This window comes from Aphidius gifuensis, linkage group LG3 (assembly GCF_014905175.1).
Source record: "Aphidius gifuensis isolate YNYX2018 linkage group LG3, ASM1490517v1, whole genome shotgun sequence".
Taxonomy (NCBI): domain Eukaryota; kingdom Metazoa; phylum Arthropoda; class Insecta; order Hymenoptera; family Braconidae; genus Aphidius; species Aphidius gifuensis.
Genome location: NC_057790.1, coordinates 20,977,295 through 20,998,153, shown reverse-complemented (window position 1 = coordinate 20,998,153; position 20,859 = coordinate 20,977,295). Strand labels below are relative to the sequence as shown.

General features: G+C 24.2%; 5 protein-coding genes and 1 long non-coding RNA gene across 7 annotated transcripts; 5 read left to right on the top strand and 1 right to left on the bottom strand.

Moving 5' to 3' along the window:
- Nucleotides 1-7,117: 7,117 nt before the first annotated feature.
- On the top strand, nucleotides 7,118-8,828 carry LOC122852699 (methyltransferase-like protein 23). Its single transcript, XM_044152647.1, has 2 exons — nucleotides 7,118-7,400; nucleotides 7,665-8,828. Exons 1-2 carry the CDS (start codon nucleotides 7,239-7,241, stop codon nucleotides 8,247-8,249), a joined length of 747 nt encoding a protein of 248 aa, XP_044008582.1. The 5' UTR covers nucleotides 7,118-7,238; the 3' UTR covers nucleotides 8,250-8,828.
- LOC122852701 (SRA stem-loop-interacting RNA-binding protein, mitochondrial-like) lies at nucleotides 8,310-8,579 on the top strand. The gene has a single exon (XM_044152649.1). The coding sequence runs from the start codon at nucleotides 8,310-8,312 to the stop codon at nucleotides 8,577-8,579; it is 270 nt and encodes an 89-aa protein (XP_044008584.1).
- Nucleotides 8,680-9,399, top strand: LOC122852700 (acyl-CoA-binding domain-containing protein 6-like). Its single transcript, XM_044152648.1, has one exon. It carries the CDS (start codon nucleotides 8,680-8,682, stop codon nucleotides 9,397-9,399), a length of 720 nt encoding a protein of 239 aa, XP_044008583.1.
- A 570-nt stretch (nucleotides 9,400-9,969) lies between these two features.
- On the bottom strand, nucleotides 9,970-14,885 carry LOC122852698 (rho GTPase-activating protein 44-like). Its single transcript, XM_044152646.1, has 5 exons — nucleotides 13,846-14,885; nucleotides 13,625-13,778; nucleotides 12,733-13,547; nucleotides 12,096-12,335; nucleotides 9,970-12,027 (listed from the first exon to the last, which is right to left on the bottom strand). Exons 1-5 carry the CDS (start codon nucleotides 13,896-13,898, stop codon nucleotides 10,668-10,670), a joined length of 2,622 nt encoding a protein of 873 aa, XP_044008581.1. The 5' UTR covers nucleotides 13,899-14,885; the 3' UTR covers nucleotides 9,970-10,667.
- A 470-nt stretch (nucleotides 14,886-15,355) lies between these two features.
- LOC122852697 (UNC93-like protein MFSD11) lies at nucleotides 15,356-18,480 on the top strand. The gene is made up of 2 exons (XM_044152645.1): nucleotides 15,356-15,820; nucleotides 17,134-18,480. Exons 1-2 carry the CDS (start codon nucleotides 15,728-15,730, stop codon nucleotides 18,421-18,423), a joined length of 1,383 nt encoding a protein of 460 aa, XP_044008580.1. The 5' UTR covers nucleotides 15,356-15,727; the 3' UTR covers nucleotides 18,424-18,480.
- A 640-nt stretch (nucleotides 18,481-19,120) lies between these two features.
- LOC122852696 lies at nucleotides 19,121-20,604 on the top strand. 2 transcript variants are annotated; one of them, XR_006373853.1, is made up of 3 exons: nucleotides 19,121-19,376; nucleotides 19,929-20,054; nucleotides 20,138-20,604. It is a non-coding gene; the product is annotated as an uncharacterized LOC122852696 (long non-coding RNA). The 2 variants fall into 2 exon arrangements; XR_006373852.1 differs by having other exon boundaries at nucleotides 20,117-20,604.
- Nucleotides 20,605-20,859: the final 255 nt, after the last annotated feature.

Sequence of the window (20,859 nt, the reverse complement as noted above, 5' to 3'; positions counted from 1 at the left end):
TGTAAATCAATTTCCTGGAATAAATAACATTTTTGCTTGCAGCCACTTTCAAAGCCAACTGTGACAATTAATCAAAAGACACTTGTCATTTTTAATTATTTTTTTACAAGCAACAAGTGTTTTATATTTATTTTTTTATATTGTAAATTATTAATTTAAATTAAATATATATTTGAAATATATTTAAATAATAGCAAACACATGTATAGACTATTGATAATTATTTTTTTATTTTTTTCATTATATGCTTGAGTAATTTTCGTGGGTGAACGAGTTAATCTTCCGGTTCCGTTGATTTAATTTGAATTATAAAATTCCAGGGTATCATTTATTTTTGTATTTTCTTGTCATTCATGAGAGGCTTCTAATATGCTCATCAATAATAATCAATAAATATTATCCCACGAATAAACAGTCATCGATAGTCTATATATTTTTTTTATTTTATTTTTTTTGACATGCATATTTAAAATTTCTTTTTTGAGATAATAATTTTTTTTTTTGAACTATTTAATGAAGGACTTCCTGAAGCACCTGAAGATAATATTTGTTAAAAAAATATTTTGAATAAGAAAAAAAAAAACTAAAATATTATCATTTCTAAATAAATAAATATATTTTCTATTGTAAATTTGTGGTTTCTTTTGTGTTGAATATAAAAAAAATTTAGATAATTTCGGAAATGGACACTCAAGCACGTGCTTATGTTGCTTTTTCGAAATTCATCTTCACACGACAGGTAGAACAAAAAAAAAAAAAAAAAATTCACACAACGAAAAATATACAATACAAAAAATCAAAAAAAATATATTATTGTTCCACGAATATTGTCTTTGTGAATTTAACTAATCTAAACATATAACAACTTCCTAAAAATCTTCAAAAGTGGAGCTTTTTATTTTTTCTATTTTTCGACTTTTTGATCTTCTTCGTAATTTTTGTTCTCATGGTTTTTTTTATCCAGTAACAAATAAGTTTACAAGAAATAAACATTAAATAAAAAATTGATTTGAAAAAAAAAATATATTAAATATAGACCGAATGACGTTTTAAAATGAATAATATTTATAGAGAAAGAAAAAAAACAATGAAATAAATATAAAAAGCATCAAGTTCTGGTTCAAGATCAATAAAGAGTGTGTGACATTTGAGATGAAAAAAAAAAATACAGTGAACCACTGTGTGCCTTGAAAAAGGAAAAGAAAAATAAAATGAGTAAAAGAGGGTGATGAAGAGAAGGGCAGCTGGTATTTTTAAAATGAGGGGTTGAAAAAACATATAGTATATAGATTTTCTACAAAATTTAGAGTAAAGAATGCAAGAAAGAATTGCCTGTGTAGAAATTAAATGAAAAAAAAAAGCTACACACCACGTGCAACAGGTTCTATATACATTCATTGACATAAACATCAAGGCACACATCAAGAGGGCCACCTGCTTATGCAAGTAACATTAGCAGGAGAGACGAGAGACGATAGGGTGCTAAAGAAAAAAAAAAAAAAGGGAACACCCTTATACTCATCATCATCATGCACTCACTGCATCAATAAATAAAATTCAATAGAAAGAAAAAAAAAATAAATTTCTTTTCTTGAATTTTTATTTATTAAATTTAAATTATTTTTTAAATATTATTATTATGAATTTAATAAACAAATATAATAAAAAAATAAAAAATTATATTGATAAATATTTAACGTAATTTAAATGATAATTAAAATTGATTGTTAAAAAATTAATTATGATGTAATAGTAATTATTAAAAAACGCCAATAAACAAATATAAAAAAAAAAAAAAATTGTTGATGTAATTTAAACGATAAAATTATATTAATTAATGAGTTGAGCATTTTTTTTTTGTTATTATAATATTTAAGTTAAATGAAGAAATTATACTGTGATTATTATTTAAAATAATAATGATAGTAATTATAAAAAAAACCTAAAGATTATTAAACCACCCACATACTGACTATATATAAGTCTGCATTTATATTGTATTTAAAAAGAAGAAAAAAAAAATTATTATGATATAAATGATTGCATGTGAAGACAAGCCAAAGGCAAGGGGGTCAAAGTTTTTTTTTTCTTTATTTTTTTTTCATGTATGATTCTTGACTGAGCACGTGTTTATCTCTACAATATAAAACGTCATATTATTAATTAAAAAAGATTGAGATCAATCAGTGTAACAATGAAATGCGTTCTTACAATTCAACTTAATGTCTTGTTTTAAATTTTATATATAAACTCTCATTGATTTTAAATTACTAAAATTATTTGTTAAAGTTATTGTTAATAAATTAATACATAATCTTAATTTATCATTTATTTAAAAAAAGTATATATTTTTTTCTTGCTTTTCTTTAAGACTTTTTTTTAAATTAAAGTTTAAATTTATATATTAAAAATATTTCAAAAGTATGTGCTCTTTTTTCAGGATAATTTGAAATTTATTTTCTTATTTTTTCTCAACGTAGGTGGCTTGTAGGTGGAGATGATGATGATTTTTTTTATTTAGTATGAGAGAACCTGGTGGATGGTAGGCGGTAGATTGGCACGTGCTATGAACAATTCTATTGGCACAAACAACAATGCTTTGTGAAAGATTAAGAGAAATAAAAATAATATAAAAAAAATAAAATGGAAATAGCCTTAGTGCCCCTGTTGTGTCTTGGACTTTATATATGCTCACTTTTGCAGCTGCTCAAGATAAAAAATAAAAAGAAATTACGTTTAATTGAGTGAAGATCTCGTTTTTTTTTTCTCTTAAATTTCTTTGTTTTTTTATTTTTTATTGTTTACTTTTAATTAGCCTGATGTATGAATCTCAATTGTGTGACTTTGTTCACTCAATTGTATTTAAAAAAAAAAACCAACCCAAATAAAATTGTAACTTTTTTATATGTATATAAATAAATAGTAAAAAAAAATAATAGCTACAAGGAAGAGAATCTATTCAATTGCATTTAATAAAATCTTTACTGCGTGTAAATTAATTTTACCCTGAATAAGGAAACTCCAATTTTATCAAGACTATTACTCCAACTTTTTAAACAATCATCATTCTAACTATTATGATGAATATCACGTGATAACGTGTAATACCGGAATAAAAATACATCGTATAAATAGACTACGTTGATAATTCAAGTGTCATATATTATTAAGTTATTTTTTTTATCTAATATAATCTTGTCAAATATAGCCAAAATTAGACTCAATCAAAGAAGACTAAATCAAAGTACATGTCAAAGAAATACTAATGACTATAATCCATCAGTATTGAATAATATTGATGATGATGGTATGTCATCATCATGGACACTTGTCAATAATTAAATGTCTCATTAAAAATAAAAGCTCATCTTGAAATTCAAGACAAACTCCATTAAAGTTTCACTGAGTTTTATAAACAATCATCATTATCGTTATTATGATGATTGATGATGAACATCATGAGTACGTGATAAATAAAATTACCAAGTATAAATAAGTCTAGCTATTAATTCAAGTAAAATATTTCATCAAATTGTTTATAACATATAAATAAAACAACACCATGCAAATATATTTATATGTAAAAAAAAAATTAACAAAAATTGTCTAGTGAAATAATAGTGTATAACTTACCACGTCCGGTTTTGCATTATTTGTGTAATAATCATTTGGACAATTAGCACTTCCTTGCTAACTGCTAACTTTTATTTTGTTTTTTTATTTCATCTTGACTGATAATGAGTATTTTTTTTTTTTTTGTGGCAACAGAGGATAATCCATGACGTCATCCTTGATATATAATTTACCCTGCGGATGTGAAACCACAATAAATTACATGGACCAGTCCTAATTGTGTGGCCAAAGATTAAGAGGTATATGGCCCGCTCAAATTATATTTTTATTTTTAACAAAACAAAGACAATAATAAAAATTAATCAGACAACTCCAAAATATTTTTTTTTTTACTAAAATTATTATCAAACAATTTCGCAAGATTAATTTTTTAATTTTATTTATTTCTTTCTTATCATTAAATAATAGTGTTAGTTAGTTTTTTAATTACCGTTTTTTTAATCTTCATTGATATCTACTATTAAATAATCACAATTTAATTGACAAATTACTCAAAAAAAATAAATAAATAAACTAAAAAACACGACCGATATTTTGCACATAAAAAACCGTTACACTAAAAATCCTGGCAAAAAAAATGGAGTTGTAAACCTCAAAATGGCGTTGTTAGCGTCATCTTGATATTAAAAAAAAAAGTACACCAACAGTCGATAACAAAGTATTTCAAATTTCTAATGTTCTTTTTTTTTTATCAATCACGGACATACATTAATAATTTACTATCACTAATATTACTTACAATAATTTATCATAAATAATATCATTCAGTATAATTAATTCTACATAGACCCTCTGAGAAATATAGTTTTTTTTTTTTTTTTATTTATTATAGGGAATATAAGTTATAGTAAATTTTTTAAAATAATATTATGCATGATATGATTAGAGGGTCTATCAAGATTTATCATAAATAATATTCCGATAAACCCTCAGAAAGTCTGTGCGGGTTTATTCATGAAAATGAAAAATAAGAAAAGTAATTGAATGTAAAAATTATAATTATGATGACTAAAATAGTTATAATAAACATACACAATAATATATATATACAACCAGGCGCTGGGGGGGTCCTCGGCGGCCGGGTTGCTACTTGCTCTTTAAAAGTCGGAAACTCTTATATATTTAACAATCAACCATTGAGATTTAATTATTGGCCTAGCAGAAAATTCTCTGTTGAACCAATAATCTATTGATAGTTGTAAAATGATACCATTTGTACGATTTTTAGTTGCCTGATCAGCAGCAATAACCAAGTCAGTTGCAATATTACTTTGGAGCACACACATTTGTTCAAGATCTGGGTTATTTTTTATAAATTGAATAATACCAACATTAGTAAGTTTCGGGCAATAAGAACAATTCAATGTTTTTAAGCCTTTTAATTTGATAATAAAGTCGTCTGTAATAATATTTAGATAAGAGACGTCTAGTTGTTGTAAATTTTCCAAGTTTGTTAAAGCAACAAGAGCTGTTTCAGTAATAGCTTTTTGATTTTTAATATGTAAAATATTTAGATTTTTACAATTATTAGCAATCGCAATAATTGTACTATCTTCAAGATATGTTGCCTCATCTCGGTAATGGAATGGACCAGCTACATTAAGATGTTCAAGATATTGCAATTTTGATAACTCATCAAAAACAGATGGAGAAGAAAGTGGCTCACCGTCAATAGATGGTACTAAATAGCAATTAGGAATTTCTAAAACTCTAAGTTTTTTACAATTGTTTGAAATTGCAATTATTGATTCTTCACTGATCTTCATGTAAAAAAGCAATATTAAACTTTCAAGATTTTCCAACTCTGTTAGCTTCTTTAAAGCAGCTTCATTTATCCTGCAGTGATAAGGATAATGTAATCTCAAATGTTTCAAATTCTTGCAATATTCAACAATTGTATTTGCTAAGTCAGGCATTATATTATTACAAGAAATACCAAGATATTCCAAGTTTTGAAAATTTATCCATTTCTTGAAAGGAATTTCAGCTATATCGTAAAGAGCAGGTGGCATCTCAAGATGTTTTAAGTTTTTGCATGTACAAAAAATAGTATTGAGTACTTTTGTAGAGAGGTTATTCTTTATTCCACAGAAAGATGAAGAAGGGTACGTGACTAGCGTTAGGTTAATATATTCCAAATTAACAAGTTTATCAAATAGAAAAAACCTTTCAGGAATATCATGTAGTCGAATGTTAAGATAAACAAGCGTTGTTTTTTCTGCTATTTCTTGAAGAATTATGCTGTCTAAAAAGCGGCTGCAGCCATGTAATGTCAATTTTTTAAGATTTTTAAATTTTTTAAAAGTCTGAAAATAATAGAAATTTATTTAAATTCGATTGATAAAGTATTGTTTGTCACTGGTGATAAACAACTAGTTGGTATTCAATAACAACTTACCAAAGAAACTTTTTTTTCTTTGCATACCCAAGCTTCAGAAATCATATGAATTTCATTAATTTCTTCTGGAAGACTATTAATTATTCGAAATAAATCTAATGTTTCATCAAGCGGTTTATCATTAATCGTTATTATTTTAATGCATTTTAATTTATCCAGCTGTGTAAATGCTTGAACAAAATCATCAGCATTATTATTCAACGTATTGGCGGGAAATTTACATTCAAGACTTGTTAAATTTTTACAGTGATCACCAACAAATGGCATGATACTTGAATCACAAATATCTGAGAGAGACAATCTTCTTAAACACTTACATCTTAATAATATTTTCTCGAGGTATGATTGTGTTAACAAACGGACGTCATAACAATTACGTCTAATTGATGATTCACATTTGTATTTTTTAATGTCATACCAAGCAAGTTGAGATGCCTCTTTCCATTTGGTACAAACTACAATAAAACATATCAAATTTAAAAATTAATAATAGAAACATTGATATTTTATCAACAATAAAAAATAAACTTTTTTTTGATGATAATTATACCTTCTTCCATGAGTATTATTTCTGGTATTGGCAACAAACTGATGATTTGTGCTAATGAGTCGTAATCCAGTGAATTGATGACAACTTTTTTTTTATTCTTGTCACCATCATCAAAGGTTTGTTGGTCTATCTCATCATATTTTCTTTTTGCACTCATTATGCACTCACTGTCGTATTTACTGCTCTTTTTTTTTAATTTACAAACATCCAAATTTTTATTTAAAAAAAAAAGTTTAAGGTTAAAAACACATGAATTATTTTTTTTTATTTTTTTTTTTTAATATAAGAGCTTTTTTTTAACTACCTTTAACATAATCTTTACCTGGAACTCCAGGTGAGCTCCGGGGTGTACGACACCCTGCAGCTTTTATAATTTAAAAAAATATTCATAATTGTCGATAAGTAAAATTCTACAAAAAAATAGTCAGTAGTTTTTTAGCTAGATAGCGCGAGTGAAATTTTTTTAAAATCCAAGATGGTCGTGCCTTTGTTGCATACAAAATGGAAACACACACACACACACACACATGCACACACATATTTAGTTGTTTATTTGACAACACAATTAAATATTTAAATAATTATAAATAATGTATTAAAAAATATATAATGATGATTTAAAAAATAAAAAATAAATTTATGATAATTAATTAAGTTATGCCAGGTTTAGCATTTGGTAGCATTTTGTTCGAATCGAGTCCATTAGTTAACAGCCTAATGTCCGATGCTGGCGAACAAGTGAAAAAATTTTTTTTCACATCACGACGATCACACGAAGCAGGACAACACGAGGAATCACTTGAAATTTATATACCCGAGGTGAGTAATCATTAACAATGTTGCACAATGTTGCATAACATTCTAAAATATAAATAACAAATCAAATTTGTTAATAATAATTTTAATTTATTGTCATAAATATTATTGTATATTATTTCATTCAATTAAAATAATAATATACCTATATTTAATTATTTTATCAATGACAAATCTAACCTCTCTTCAAGTACTATCTACTTGTTAAAAAAATCATAATTATTTATAATTAATAATTTTTTTTGTTGTTTGTTTATTTAATTTTAGTTGTTACAAGCAAGTTATAGTTTTTATACTTGGCCATCAGCTCCAGTATTAGCCTGGTTTCTTTGGGAAAATCGTCAAGATCTTGTTGGTAAACGTATACTTGAAATTGGTTCTGGTACAGCATTACCAGGTATTGTTGCTAGTAAATGTGGTGCACATGTAACACTAAGTGATTCAGCAAATTTTCCAAAAAGTTTACAACATATTAAACGTTGTTGTGATTTAAATAATATAACATCACAAGTTAAAATAATTGGTATAACTTGGGGACAATTTTTAACAAGTATATTTACTATTGGACAACTTGATTTAATTATTGGATCTGATTGTTTTTATGAACCATCAATATTTGAAGACATTGTTGTTACAATTGGTTATTTATTAGAAAAAAATAATAACGCAAAATTTCTTTGTACATATCAAGAACGTAGTGCTGATTGGTCAATTGAACATTTATTAAATAAGTGGGGACTTGTTTGTACTCATATACCATTAACTGATCTTGGTGCTGATTCTGGTATATCAATTGGTGAATTAATGCAAGATCATACAATTCATTTATTGGATATAAGACGTGCAACTTGAGCTTTAATTAAAGTTTCATTATTATTATTTTTTTCTTAATAAATTATATAAAACAAGGTCATGGCTGGTGTTGGTGTAGGTAAAACACTTCATAAATTACGTGTTGTTAATATTCCATGGACAATTGGTGATTTACAATTGAAACAATATTTTTCACAATTTGGCTTTATTAATAACGCTAAAGTTATCTTTGACAGACGTACTGGTTTAAGTAAAAATTTTGGTTATCTTGAAATAACTGATAAAGATACTTATCATAATATTGTTGAAAAAAAAAATCATCATCTTGAAGGATATGAACTTTATGTAAGACGTTTTTTTGAAAATTAAAATTTACATAAAAGCAAAAAAACATACAAGTTTGTAGTAATAAAAAAAATATTATTAATTATATTAAATAAAAAAGAAAAAAAAAAAAAGAAAAATAACCATGGCTGAAAATATTGATTTAATTGATGAAATGTCATTGTTAGAAAAAAATTTTAATAAAGCTGCAAATCATTTACAAAGTATTGTATCAAAATTAGATTCTGGACAATTATTAGAATTTTATGGTTTTTATAAACAAGCAACAATTGGTGTATGTGATGTGCCAAAACCAAGTTGGTATCAAACACAAGCTAAACATAAATGGAGTGCTTGGAATAATCTTGGTAATATGAGTAGAGAAGAAGCTATGAATAAATATATTAATGCCATAACTAAAATTGAACCAGATTGGAAAATTGATAGTAATAATGATGCAAATAATTCATGGGTTGTTGTAAGTAGTTTACCAAATACTGATAAAAAGCTAAATGACAATGATAAAAAATTATTAGACTGGATCAAAGAGGGTAATGAAGTACGTGTCAAAGAAATACTTATGATTAATTCATCAGATATAAATAATATTGATGATGATGGTATGTCACCATTACATTGGGCATCTGATCGTGGACATTTGTCAATAATTAAATGTCTCATTGAAAATGGAGCTTACCTTGATCTTCAAGATAATGATGGACAAACTGCATTACATTATGCAGCATCATGTGGACACATTGAAACAGTTGAATATTTAATATCAGTTGGGGCAAAATTACTTAAAGACAATGATGATTTAACACCAAAAGATGTTGCTGATGAAAATGTTAAAGCCATGCTTTGAATTAATTTTTCTTCTTTTTTTTTTATATATATTAATAATTAATAAAAATGTAATTCTTGTAATGAATTTTATAAAAATTTCAATACACAATTAATAATTATATAAAAGCACAAAATAATTGGTTTAAAACTTGGTTTATTTATTTATTAAATTGATTAGATGTTGGTTGTTTTTTTTTTTTTTTTATTCTTTTATTTATAATGCATACTCCAATAAACTCACAGCCTAAGATTTACTTAGGTAAATGCATGCTTCAGTGGTTTTTAAAAAAAAATTTCTTGATACATTTATTTTTTCGTCATCATAATTGATTATTAATTTATCAAACAAAATATATATATGCTTGGTATTTATTATTTTATAATAAACACAGCTGATCATATAAAAATACTCGTTGGAAAAATAATATTATCATGTCAACATCCTTCACATCAAGTAGATAAAAATTTTAATTTAAAAAAAAAATCATATTTATTCTTAATTAATGTTTATAATAATATATATTCTATATTTCACATCTCGATGTGTGTCATCAATGATGCACAATCATTCATGTTTATAGACTATTTCCATAAACTTGAACAAAAAAAAACAAAATGATTTTTCTTTTTTTTTTTTTCAATCAAACTTAATCAAACTTAGCGCTTAATCACAGTTGCGCTAATGAAAATAATTTAAATTATTTTTCTTTTTATATTATCAATAACAAATAATAAAATAACAAAATTATTTATAATTTAAAATTTTGTCATTGTGTGTTTGATGATTTAACAATGTGTAACTTAAAATTTGTGCGTTAAAAAAAAAATGTAAATTTAATAATTGCTAAATAACAATAATTAGAAGCACATAATTATAATTATTATTAAAAAATACATATTATTTTAATAAATCTACTTTTAACTGTTGATTTAATTTTTAAATTTTATATATATCATTTATATTTTCTATTTAAAAAATATATTTATATATATATAAAAAAATTTTTTTTTTAATTTCCATATGAGGTATAATGTCTTGGACAAAATTATCATTGGATATTTATTATTAATTATTAATTTTAATTCCTGATTTAAATAATGAGGAAGCAGATTTATATATTTTTTTTTTTTTTCGAACATTTTTTCTTTTATATAAATTTGAATAATAATAATAATAAAAACGCAAAATAATTTTTGTTCGACTTTGGAAATATTAAATACTAATTAAACAGTACTATTATTATTATTAATAATAATAAATTGTAATTATTTTTTTTATATTAAGCTCTAAAGATTGGTAGTTTCATATTCTGATTTTGGACGATTTGTTGGTGGTGGAGGTGGTGGTGGCTGTGGTCTTGGTGGTCTTTGTAGAAATCTTGGTGATACAGGTTGTTGTATTTGTATATTTTGTGGTGATTTTGATACAATAATTGTTGATGTTTGTGTTTGTACATCAATAATATTACCCTCTGATCTTGTACGTGTATGAGTTTTATTTTGTTCTGGTATATCTGGTCTTGGTGGTTTATTATCATCAGCTAATGATACTGATGTTGGTCTACTACCAACACTTGGACTTCTTTGTAATATTGATGTACCATTGCTTTCATTTATTAATTTTTGTTGATTATTATTACCACGTAATTGTATTATACTTACTTGTTGTTTATCAACTGAATACATATGTGCACGTTCAAGTGTCATTGATCCAATATCTAAATCTAAATTTTCATTACTTTGACGAGGATGTGATCTAATTAAACTTGATGGTCTTGGAAGTCCTGCTGGTCTTTCTGGAATTGCTGGTTTACTATTACGATCAATTGTTGATGGTCCATCATTTTTTTTTCTCAATTCAACAACTTCATCACTAGCTGTATTTGTTATTGTTGTTCTTGGTGCAGCAATTGGCATTCTACGACGTTCTAATGTTGTTGGTTTTTCAGCAGGTATTGGTTTAAATTTATAAACATCACTATTATTATTATCTATTTCAGATATTTTACCAGATGCTAAAGAAGCATTAATACAATCAAAACCAATTGGTATATTTACATCAGAATTTTTACTTATTTTATCAATTTCATCATCATTTTTTTCAATTAATTCATCATTATTATCATTATTAACATTATTATTATTATTAATAATAGCATCAAAACCAAGTGTTTTAATATCTGTTTCATTTTTTTTATCAATTTTATTATCTTTGTCATGATTTTGTTGATATATTGATCCTGTTAATTCGTTATTTACATCAGATTTTTGTGCTTTATATGTATAACGATTTAATGTTGATGTTGTTAATGGACGTGGTGGTTTATCTGGTGCTGATGGTATTAATAATTTATCATCAATAATTTTTTTATCAACTTTATCAGGTGTTGAATTTGGTGGTGTTGGTGCTAATTTATTTTTTCTTCTTGTTGCTGGTTTTGGACTTCCTTGTGGTGGACTTTCACCAATATCATTTAAACTACCAGTTGATATACATTTATGCATAATACTTGTATTATCAGTACCATTTACAATACCAATATCTAAATCACTTTCAAAATCAATATCATCAGGAAAAAACCAATCGGCATATGTTACCAATTGATCAACTATTTGACTAGAGTTATTTGCAGTACTCATATTCATTCTAAACATAAAAAAAAACAAAAAACAAATTAAAATAATTTAAATACAAATTTAAATAAAATTACTTACACCATGGTATTTTTATCGTCTTGTGGTGCCCAAATTAAATTTGGTGCAATAACAATTGCAATATTTTGTGGTGTCATTTTATTAACATCACAATTTGTTGTTAATTTTGCCAAAAATTTAATTAAATAACGTAAATTATCATAATTAATTTGCGGTAATTTATGTAAAACTTCCCAAATTGCTTGAAGTCTATTATCACTTTGAAGCATTTTTGATGCTGTCATCCATTCATTGTATAATCTAAAAAAAAAATATAAAAAACAATAATATAATAAATTGATTGTATTTAAATTATTATTTTTTGTTAAACGGATGGAGTTAAATTTAAATTGAATGTTTATTGTATTATAAATTATGGTTCATATGTCTGTATTGTGAATCAGTGCAAGTTATAAACTCGAGGTCAAATTAATTTAATGATTCACTTGACTGACAAGTAGTTTTAACCATGGCGTATATAAAATTCAATGAAATAAAAATAAATAAAAAAAGAATATACCTATATATAGTTTCAATTTTATCTACTATCATGTATGTTTTTTTTTTTTTTACAGATAATCAAAAAGAGAGAGCAATGACCAGAAAAAAAGAATATTAATATATAGATAATATATTTGTATTATTAACAATGACTCACTTGTATGTAAGAAGTGGTTCTGGTAATTCACGTAAATATGATTTTAATGCACCAGCAATTAAATGAGGATCTTTATATTCCAATGCAGTATGAAGATTTAAACAACATGCATCAAGACTCAATTTAATTCTTCTTAATTTTGATGCACCACCAGCAATTCTAAATAAACCTTCTTCTTCCATACCAATTTTTAATAATGCTGATACACATAATTGTATTGGTAATGCAATTTTTCTATTAGTAACTCTTAAATGTTCTTCCAATGAATGACCATATACTGGTTTCATTTCATTGTCATTAATATAACATTCTAATCCAGGTATAAGTTCTTCCAAACAATGTAAGGCACTTTCATGATAAGCACGTTGAAGTTTAACATATTGTATTATTCTTTGAGCAAGTTCTGTTTCTTTAGACATTAATTGAAACATATCAGCAGCTAATTGATCACGACATTGTTCAACTTTTGTTTCAGCTTCTTCTAATTCTTCACGTAAACTATCAACTTTTGTTGCACCAGTACCACCATTACCACTGTGTTTAATTGCTTGCATATATCGTGTTCTTGCACTATCCATATCAAGTATTAATTTAGCTAAATTTCTTTTATGTTTAACAATATTTGGTACATCTGTATCCAATATTTGTTGTATTGGTGTTACAACAAATTGTTCAACTTTAGCTTCATGTTCAACAGCTTCAATAGCAAGTGCTATTTGTGTATCACCACATTTTGTTAATACAAAACCCAATAAACCTTCATCAGATGCATTATCAAGCATTGTTTGTCCAAGTATATATTCTGAACATTTTTTCTGCATAACAAAATAAATATATATATATATAAATTAATTAACTAAAATAAAACAAATTAATATTAATTAAAAAGTACCAATCGTTTTTCTTTGTGAGCTGGATCTTGTGCTGTTGTTTGACTTGGTTGTGAACCAAGTCTTTTACTCAATCCATTAAGTGCATTTCTAATTTGTTCAACATGTTTATCAGCTGCTTGTAAATCATCTGTCAAAACTTCAGTTTTTCCAGCTCTATATAAAAAATAAAAACATTTAATATCTTTTATAAATATAATGCAAAAAAAATATTAATTATTACCTGGAAAATGTTTGATCAGCAAGCTGTTTAACACGAAAAAATTGCTTCTTCATGATGATTTATTTAAAATGTTTTTCGAATATAAAATAAAAAAAAATTCATACAAAGAAACTTTAAATATCACAATAATTAAAATGACACCTTCACAATAACACTCTGTCACTTGACTATTATTTTTTAATCACAAAATAATAATAATAATAATGTTTAATCAAAAAAAGAAATATATATATGATAAAAAACAAATTGTTTTATTTTTATTTTAACATTTTTTTTTCATAGATAATAGTATGAGTTTGATGGGTGGGTCGAATATTATTAAATTATTATTTGTTAAGTAATAAAGTATTGAAAAGTGATTGTCGCAGTAATATCGTCATAATACCTGATGAATAATGATCTCATACACCACGAAGACAAACACGTAGACAGTGAACATTGTGCACATTTTTATTTCTGATAGCCAGTAACAGCGATAAGCACACAATATCTATTTTTATCATCAAACGAAACACTTTACTGTGCCAGTCACACAAAAAAAAAAAAAATGTACCTATATTCTTTAAAAATATATTTATTTATTTATCTTATCCTAAAAATTAACCACAGTTTTTTAGAAAAAAAAAAATTTCTTTTTAAATAGAAATTGAAATTAACATGAGTACTCTCACTTTTAAGCTTCAACGATCAACAATCTCTCTTTCTCATTTGAGACAAGACAATAATATTTTTTTTTTTTTATATATATAAATATTATATATTAAAAAAAATCATGTACTGACTATTTAAATGACGTTGTGTGCATCGTCACGGTATCTTTGTCGTTTACAAATGTTTAAACATTTGCTACGTATTTCCAAAAACAATTATTATTTTTTTAACCAAAAATTTTATCTAAAACAAAATATACATTAAAGATAAACAAAATAAAATTATAAAAAATTATATATTATAATAATAATAGCACACAATGATGATAAATAAAAATAAAGAAAAAAAAAAAAAAAAACGTAATCTGTCAACTGTCACATTTGATTGATGATAAATATCTATCACATTTTCAATCAAATTATATTTATTGTCAATAATAATTGTTACATTTATGTATTATTATAAATAAATAAAACGAGCATGTTAATTTAATACTAATTAATGATTATTAATAATCATTATTATATTTTTTTTTTAAAAATATAGAGAGAAAAAAAAAATTCAGCTGACAATTTATTGTGTTGTGTTGTAAATACGCTTTAATAACTGTCTGCCATTTTTTTTTTTAAATTAATAAAAAATAATAATAATGATATTAATATTAATAAATTTTAAAAATTTATTAATAAATAATTATTGATAATTTATAATTAATCAATTTAATAATGAATTAACTTTTTATTTGTTGTCAATTTGACTTCATATTTTTGTCGGCCATTATTGTTGTTATTGTTTATCAAAGGGGGTGGTAACGATAAATCGAATCTCCCAATTTTCGATTAACAAACAACTTCAGTTTATGAAAGTAATATGGAATTCGATTCACGTTTTGTTTTTTTTTTTTAATAAAAATCTTTGTATGTTTATCTTACTTTTTTATTGTTCTGTCTTTGTTTATCTTGTGTCTACTTGTTTGAAAATATAAAACCCCCCTACGCAATTATGACTCTCTCTCTTGGCTTGTTATATTTTTTTTACGGAAGCTAACAAAATATTTTAGCTTTTACTTATAACGCGACCTTTCAACAACAACGTAATCATTAATAGTGTCGTACATGATATAAAAAAAAAAAATATATAATTTGTTGTTAAATTTTATTATAAACATACGGGTGATTTAGAAAATTAAATTGTATTTATTGTTGCATTTTTTTTGACGGATTAAATAAACATGGAATTTGACAGGAGCTTTTTAAATGTCATTATGTTAAGTTTTGGTTTTATGCTCGTTTTTACGGCATTTCAAACAATGGGTAATATTGAGGTAAGTCGTTTAAATTTTTATTTATTTATTCGATCATTATTGAGCTTTGTTTATACCTTTTTATTTTTATTTTTTTATTTTATAACTTCCTGTCAGTTGCGAAACCCACGTGGGATACGTGTAACTTTTTAAATTTTTATTTATTATTTTTTTACATTTTTGACATTCACTTAGAGTATACTGTTGAAAAAAAAATGAGTATATATAAATTCAAAAATATATATGCTAAATTGATTCTTAATTGTAATTTAATATTTCAAATTTATTAACTATTTTTAATGTCTATTTGTTTTGTTTTCTAAATTAATATTATATTTTTTATTACTGCGTATTTAATTTTATTTTAAATTTTTTATATTGCCAGTATATTTTTGCAGTTTGTTTGATGATAACACTCATAATATGTGCGATATACTTAATCATTAAGTCTTGGATATATTTAATTTAAAAAAAAAAAAATAATGTTTAATACTGTAATCATTGTTGATCCAGTTAATTCATTGTTATCATGAATTTTCTTGTTTATTTGTCTTGGCATTTTTCAAAGGGGAAAAAATTTTTTTAAATATCAATAATAATAATAAACAAAAAATAACAATTAATAATAAATAATATAATTATAAATAGATAATAAAATGAGGCTAAAAAATATTTGATTGATTGATTGTGTTGGTATCAATTTTATTGATAAAATTTCATATCAAAATCTTCAGGCACTTGTTGAAAATTAAAAGAAAAAAAAATGAATACTAAATTTAACATAAATTATTTAATTAAAAATATATTTATAAATAATTAATTCATGGCGCCAATGACAAATTAAAGAAATTCTTGTTAAACTAGAAAGTCCAGATTGGTGCACTGAACCAGCTAGATATTTTTGTTGTTGAATATTTAAAAAACCGGTTATTTTTTATAGCATAAATAAATATATAAATTCAACATTGAAAAGTCATTTTGATAAATAAAATTTTAATATAATAAACTTGTTAGTTTTATGCCAAAAAAAAAAAACAAATATAAATAAAAAATGATAACAATATTGACTAAACAATTTAGTTATCATCATTCAAAAAACAAAATAATAATAAATGAATTTTTTCTCAATGTAATTATTCAAATTAAAAGTAAAAGTATAAATATATTATTTACATAATAATAATTTGATCGAGCCTCCAGATATTTTATTTATCGTTGACCTTTCAATGCTATTTGTAATAGTAATAATAAAAAAATAAACAAGATGTTAATAAAATGAAACTAATAATATGATAATATGTATTTGTTTTATAATAAATAATTTATAATTACAGAAAACAATATTGGAAAGTATTAAACAAGATGACAAAACATTTGATGGTGATGGATATCAAAGTTTAGCAATAATATATGCAGCATTAGCAGCATGTAATTGGCTAGCACCATCATTTATATCAATGACTGGACCACGTGTTGCAATATTTATTGGTTCATGTTGTTATGCATTTTTCATTGGTACATTTTTAATACCAAGTTCAACTTTATTATACATTGCATCAGGTATACTTGGTTTTGGTGGAAGTTTATTATGGACTGGTCATGGTATTTATTTAACTAAAAATTCAGATTCTGAAACAATGTCACGTAATTCAAGTTTATTTTGGGCAATATTTCAATCATCATTATTTGCTGGTAATTTATTTGTATTTTTTATGTTTAATGAGCCAAAAATTGATGAACCAACAAGAAAATTAGTATTTTCTGTTTTATTAAGTTTATCAATAATTGGTACCATGATGTTATTATTTTTACGTAAACCACCATATTTATTATCACTTGGTGAAGCTGAGGGTGTATCAAGTGCTGATAAAGAATTAGCATTACCAGAACAAAAAAATGATAAAAATATATTAACAGCATGGTATGCATTTAAAGAAGCAATATTATTATTTTTAACATGTAAAATAATGTTATTATCATTGACATTTATATATACCGGTTTGGCATTGACATTTTTTTCTGGTGTTTATTCATCAAGTATTGGTTTTACAATTGGCATGGGTGATAAAAGAAAAAGTTTAATTGGTTTATCTGGTATATTTATTGGTATTGGTGAAGTTATTGGTGGTATTATATTTGGTATATTATCAACAAAACAAAATACATTTTGTAAATTAAGTGGTTGGAAAATTGTTATTGTTGGATTTTTATTTAGTTTATTTGCTTATATTACAATATTATTAAATTTACCAAATAATTCACCATTTAATGATACAAATGACACGGGATTTATAAATCCATCACCAATATTAGCAATGATTGGAAGTTTTACACTTGGTTTTGGTGATGCATGTTATAATACACAAATTTATGCATTACTTGGTGTTATTTATTCAAAAGAATCAGCACCAGCATTTGCATTATTTAAATTTTGTCAATCAATTGCTGCTGCAATTAGTTTTGTTTATAGTACTCATATTGGTCTTCATGTACAATTAACAATTCTATTTATATCAATGATACTTGGTACTTGTTCATTTTGTTTTATCGAAATACGTCATTCACGTAGAAAAAATAGTTTAGATATTATTAATCCTGCACTTGCTGAAAGTGTCAGTAATTAAATTAAATTTATTATATTTTTTATTACAAAAATATAAATGTCATAATATTTTTTTAATGATCTTTTCATTTTTTAATTTTAATTCAATATACATAGGTATGTATAAATAATTGATTGTAAAGAAAAAAAAAAAAAAATATGTGTCAAATGAATTTATGATTATTGTTGATTTTTAAATTGTTAAATTTATCAATTAAATATTGAATTTTATTTTTTATATTATTATAAAATTGCACAACTAACATTCCAAATGCTGTGAAAATTATAAACTATACATGTAAATATTTAGAAAATATTATAAACGTGAAAAATTTTTTATTCAGTTAAATTAATATTTTTTTTTTTTTGCTAGATTTTATTGTTTTTATTAATTAAAATTATGACATTATTAACAAATTATATTATTAAGTCATTTTATTGTTAAATATACTCATGTATTTTTATAAAAAATTTGTTAAAATTTATTTCAAGTTTAAATAAATAATAAAATTATATTTTTAATATTGTTTTTAAATCATCAAATTTAATACATTAAAAACTTGCTATTATAAAAAATATTATAAATAAATAAAAAAAATAATATTTATAACAATTGTGCAACATATTTTTGTTAATAAATATTAATAATTATTTATTATAATAATAATTATCAAACTATTTACAAAAATACACTTATAGGTGGCGCGACGAACTTTTGTGAAAACAAAATGGCCGCTGCTTTGTTAGAGAGAAAACTTGTGTCGTTCAGTGTCGTGACTTTTTTCACTTATTTTTGCTAAAATAATTATTAAACAATTATAAATTGTTGATAAATCGGTTAATTAAATTTTTCTGAACAGATTGTGATATAAATTATTGCTAACTTTTGTGAATTTTGGCCAAAATTAATGGACATGTCAAAGCTCTTGGAGCTGACAAAAGGCAAATGTTAATTTGCTAAATAACAGACAAATGGTATGTAAATTTCATGTTGTTTTATTATTATTAATTATTTAGTGCATAAACAAACATATTTACGTAATTTTTTTCAATAATTAAACCGAAAATAAATTAATGATTTGAGGTTAGGTTGTCATTATTTACAAAGACAAAGAGATTATCAATTTATTTGTAAATATTTATAAATATTTGTTATATATAGCATTGTTGTAGCATCATTGTTGTATAATAATCGTTTTTTTATTATTAACAATCAAAAAATTGTGAAATATTTCAATATTAATTTTCCATTGTTTGAAGACTTTGTCAGTTTTTTTTGTCAGTGTTTAATATTTATTTACTCACTTTGAAATGTAATTTTTTACTGTCTATTTATTTAATTATGAATTATTATTTATCTATTTTTAATCTATTTATTATTTATTTAATTGTTTATTTATCATTTATTTATTTATCGTTTATTTATTAATGCCACTTTCATCTACTCTTTTTGTTGTTTTTAATAATTACTCCAGTTTGAAAAAAATTTATAACATAATGTTTATTCAATATTTTTATTGTTTACAGATAACAAAAAGTGCGTCTGAAACGTCTAATGTGTTGATATAATTTAACAAACACAATTTTTATAACTGGAACCAAAAAAATGACTGAATTGGTTTGTTATTAAGGAGAAAATCATATTTGAGTATAGTGAGTTAATTTATTTCATTAAAAAAAAATCAAAGTACAGTCTAATATTCACCCAATAATAGTTTAATAATTTATTGTTACAGTTGCATCAAATTTATTCATGGGAAAAACATTAGTCTTGATAATATATGTCATAAAATATTTAAAATAATTGAAACAACTGAGACTGTTTTTATGCTAAAATATAACATGAAAAATACCAAGTGAATGATGTTAATGTTAAAAGTGTCATAAGACATTAGTTTGTGTTACCAAGTGCTTTAAAAATTAAGTGAATTATTGATAAACTATTCGATGATACAACGATCATATGAAATACTGGTATACTTGAACCATTAACAAAGTGTTTCAAGACATGATATTATGCTTCAACAATGATGAATCTATCATAAAGAAAATCATTACTTAATTATTTACATTTGGCATGTACAATTGAATTTAAAAAATGTCAAGTTTCAATGAAATCCAACATCTCATGAGTTATCTGATGTGATTTTATCTATCTTTTACTGGACAACAATCAATAACATCACATGGTGCTGGTATTATTGACTTTTAAGTTCTATTTAATGTACCACTTGTTGTTGTTATTACTCAACATTTGCTGTTGTTAAGCTTTATCAAAGTTGATGAAAATTTTCTTTGATAAGCCGCTGTTGTTGCTGCGCAATAGGTCTTCACGTTGGTATTCAGAGTTGCCAGAATAAACCGCCTCTCTTACAAAGAATGTAAGAAAATCAACAGCCAGCTCGAGCTCTTCTTTTCAAGTTGATAAATCATTTTCAAATAATATAATAATAAACTA

What these genes read in the sequence shown, in the direction of transcription:
- LOC122852699 (XM_044152647.1), top strand. Translation starts at nt 7,239, where the DNA reads ATGCCAGGTTTAGCATTTGGTAGCATTTTGTTCGAATCGAGTCCATTA. An exon ending in TTGAAATTTATATACCCGAG is followed by an intron (nt 7,401 to 7,664) that starts GTGAGTAATCAT and finishes ATTTAATTTTAG; the next exon opens with TTGTTACAAGCAAGTTATAG.
- LOC122852700 (XM_044152648.1), top strand. Translation starts at nt 8,680, where the DNA reads ATGGCTGAAAATATTGATTTAATTGATGAAATGTCATTGTTAGAAAAA.
- LOC122852698 (XM_044152646.1), bottom strand. Translation starts at nt 13,898, where the DNA reads ATGAAGAAGCAATTTTTTCGTGTTAAACAGCTTGCTGATCAAACATTT. An exon ending in GCTGATCAAACATTTTCCAG is followed by an intron (nt 13,779 to 13,845) that starts GTAATAATTAAT and finishes TTTTTTATATAG; the next exon opens with AGCTGGAAAAACTGAAGTTT. An exon ending in GAACCACTTCTTACATACAA is followed by an intron (nt 12,336 to 12,732) that starts GTGAGTCATTGT and finishes TTTTTTTTTTAG; the next exon opens with ATTATACAATGAATGGATGA.
- LOC122852701 (XM_044152649.1), top strand. Translation starts at nt 8,310, where the DNA reads ATGGCTGGTGTTGGTGTAGGTAAAACACTTCATAAATTACGTGTTGTT.
- LOC122852697 (XM_044152645.1), top strand. Translation starts at nt 15,728, where the DNA reads ATGGAATTTGACAGGAGCTTTTTAAATGTCATTATGTTAAGTTTTGGT. An exon ending in AAACAATGGGTAATATTGAG is followed by an intron (nt 15,821 to 17,133) that starts GTAAGTCGTTTA and finishes TTATAATTACAG; the next exon opens with AAAACAATATTGGAAAGTAT.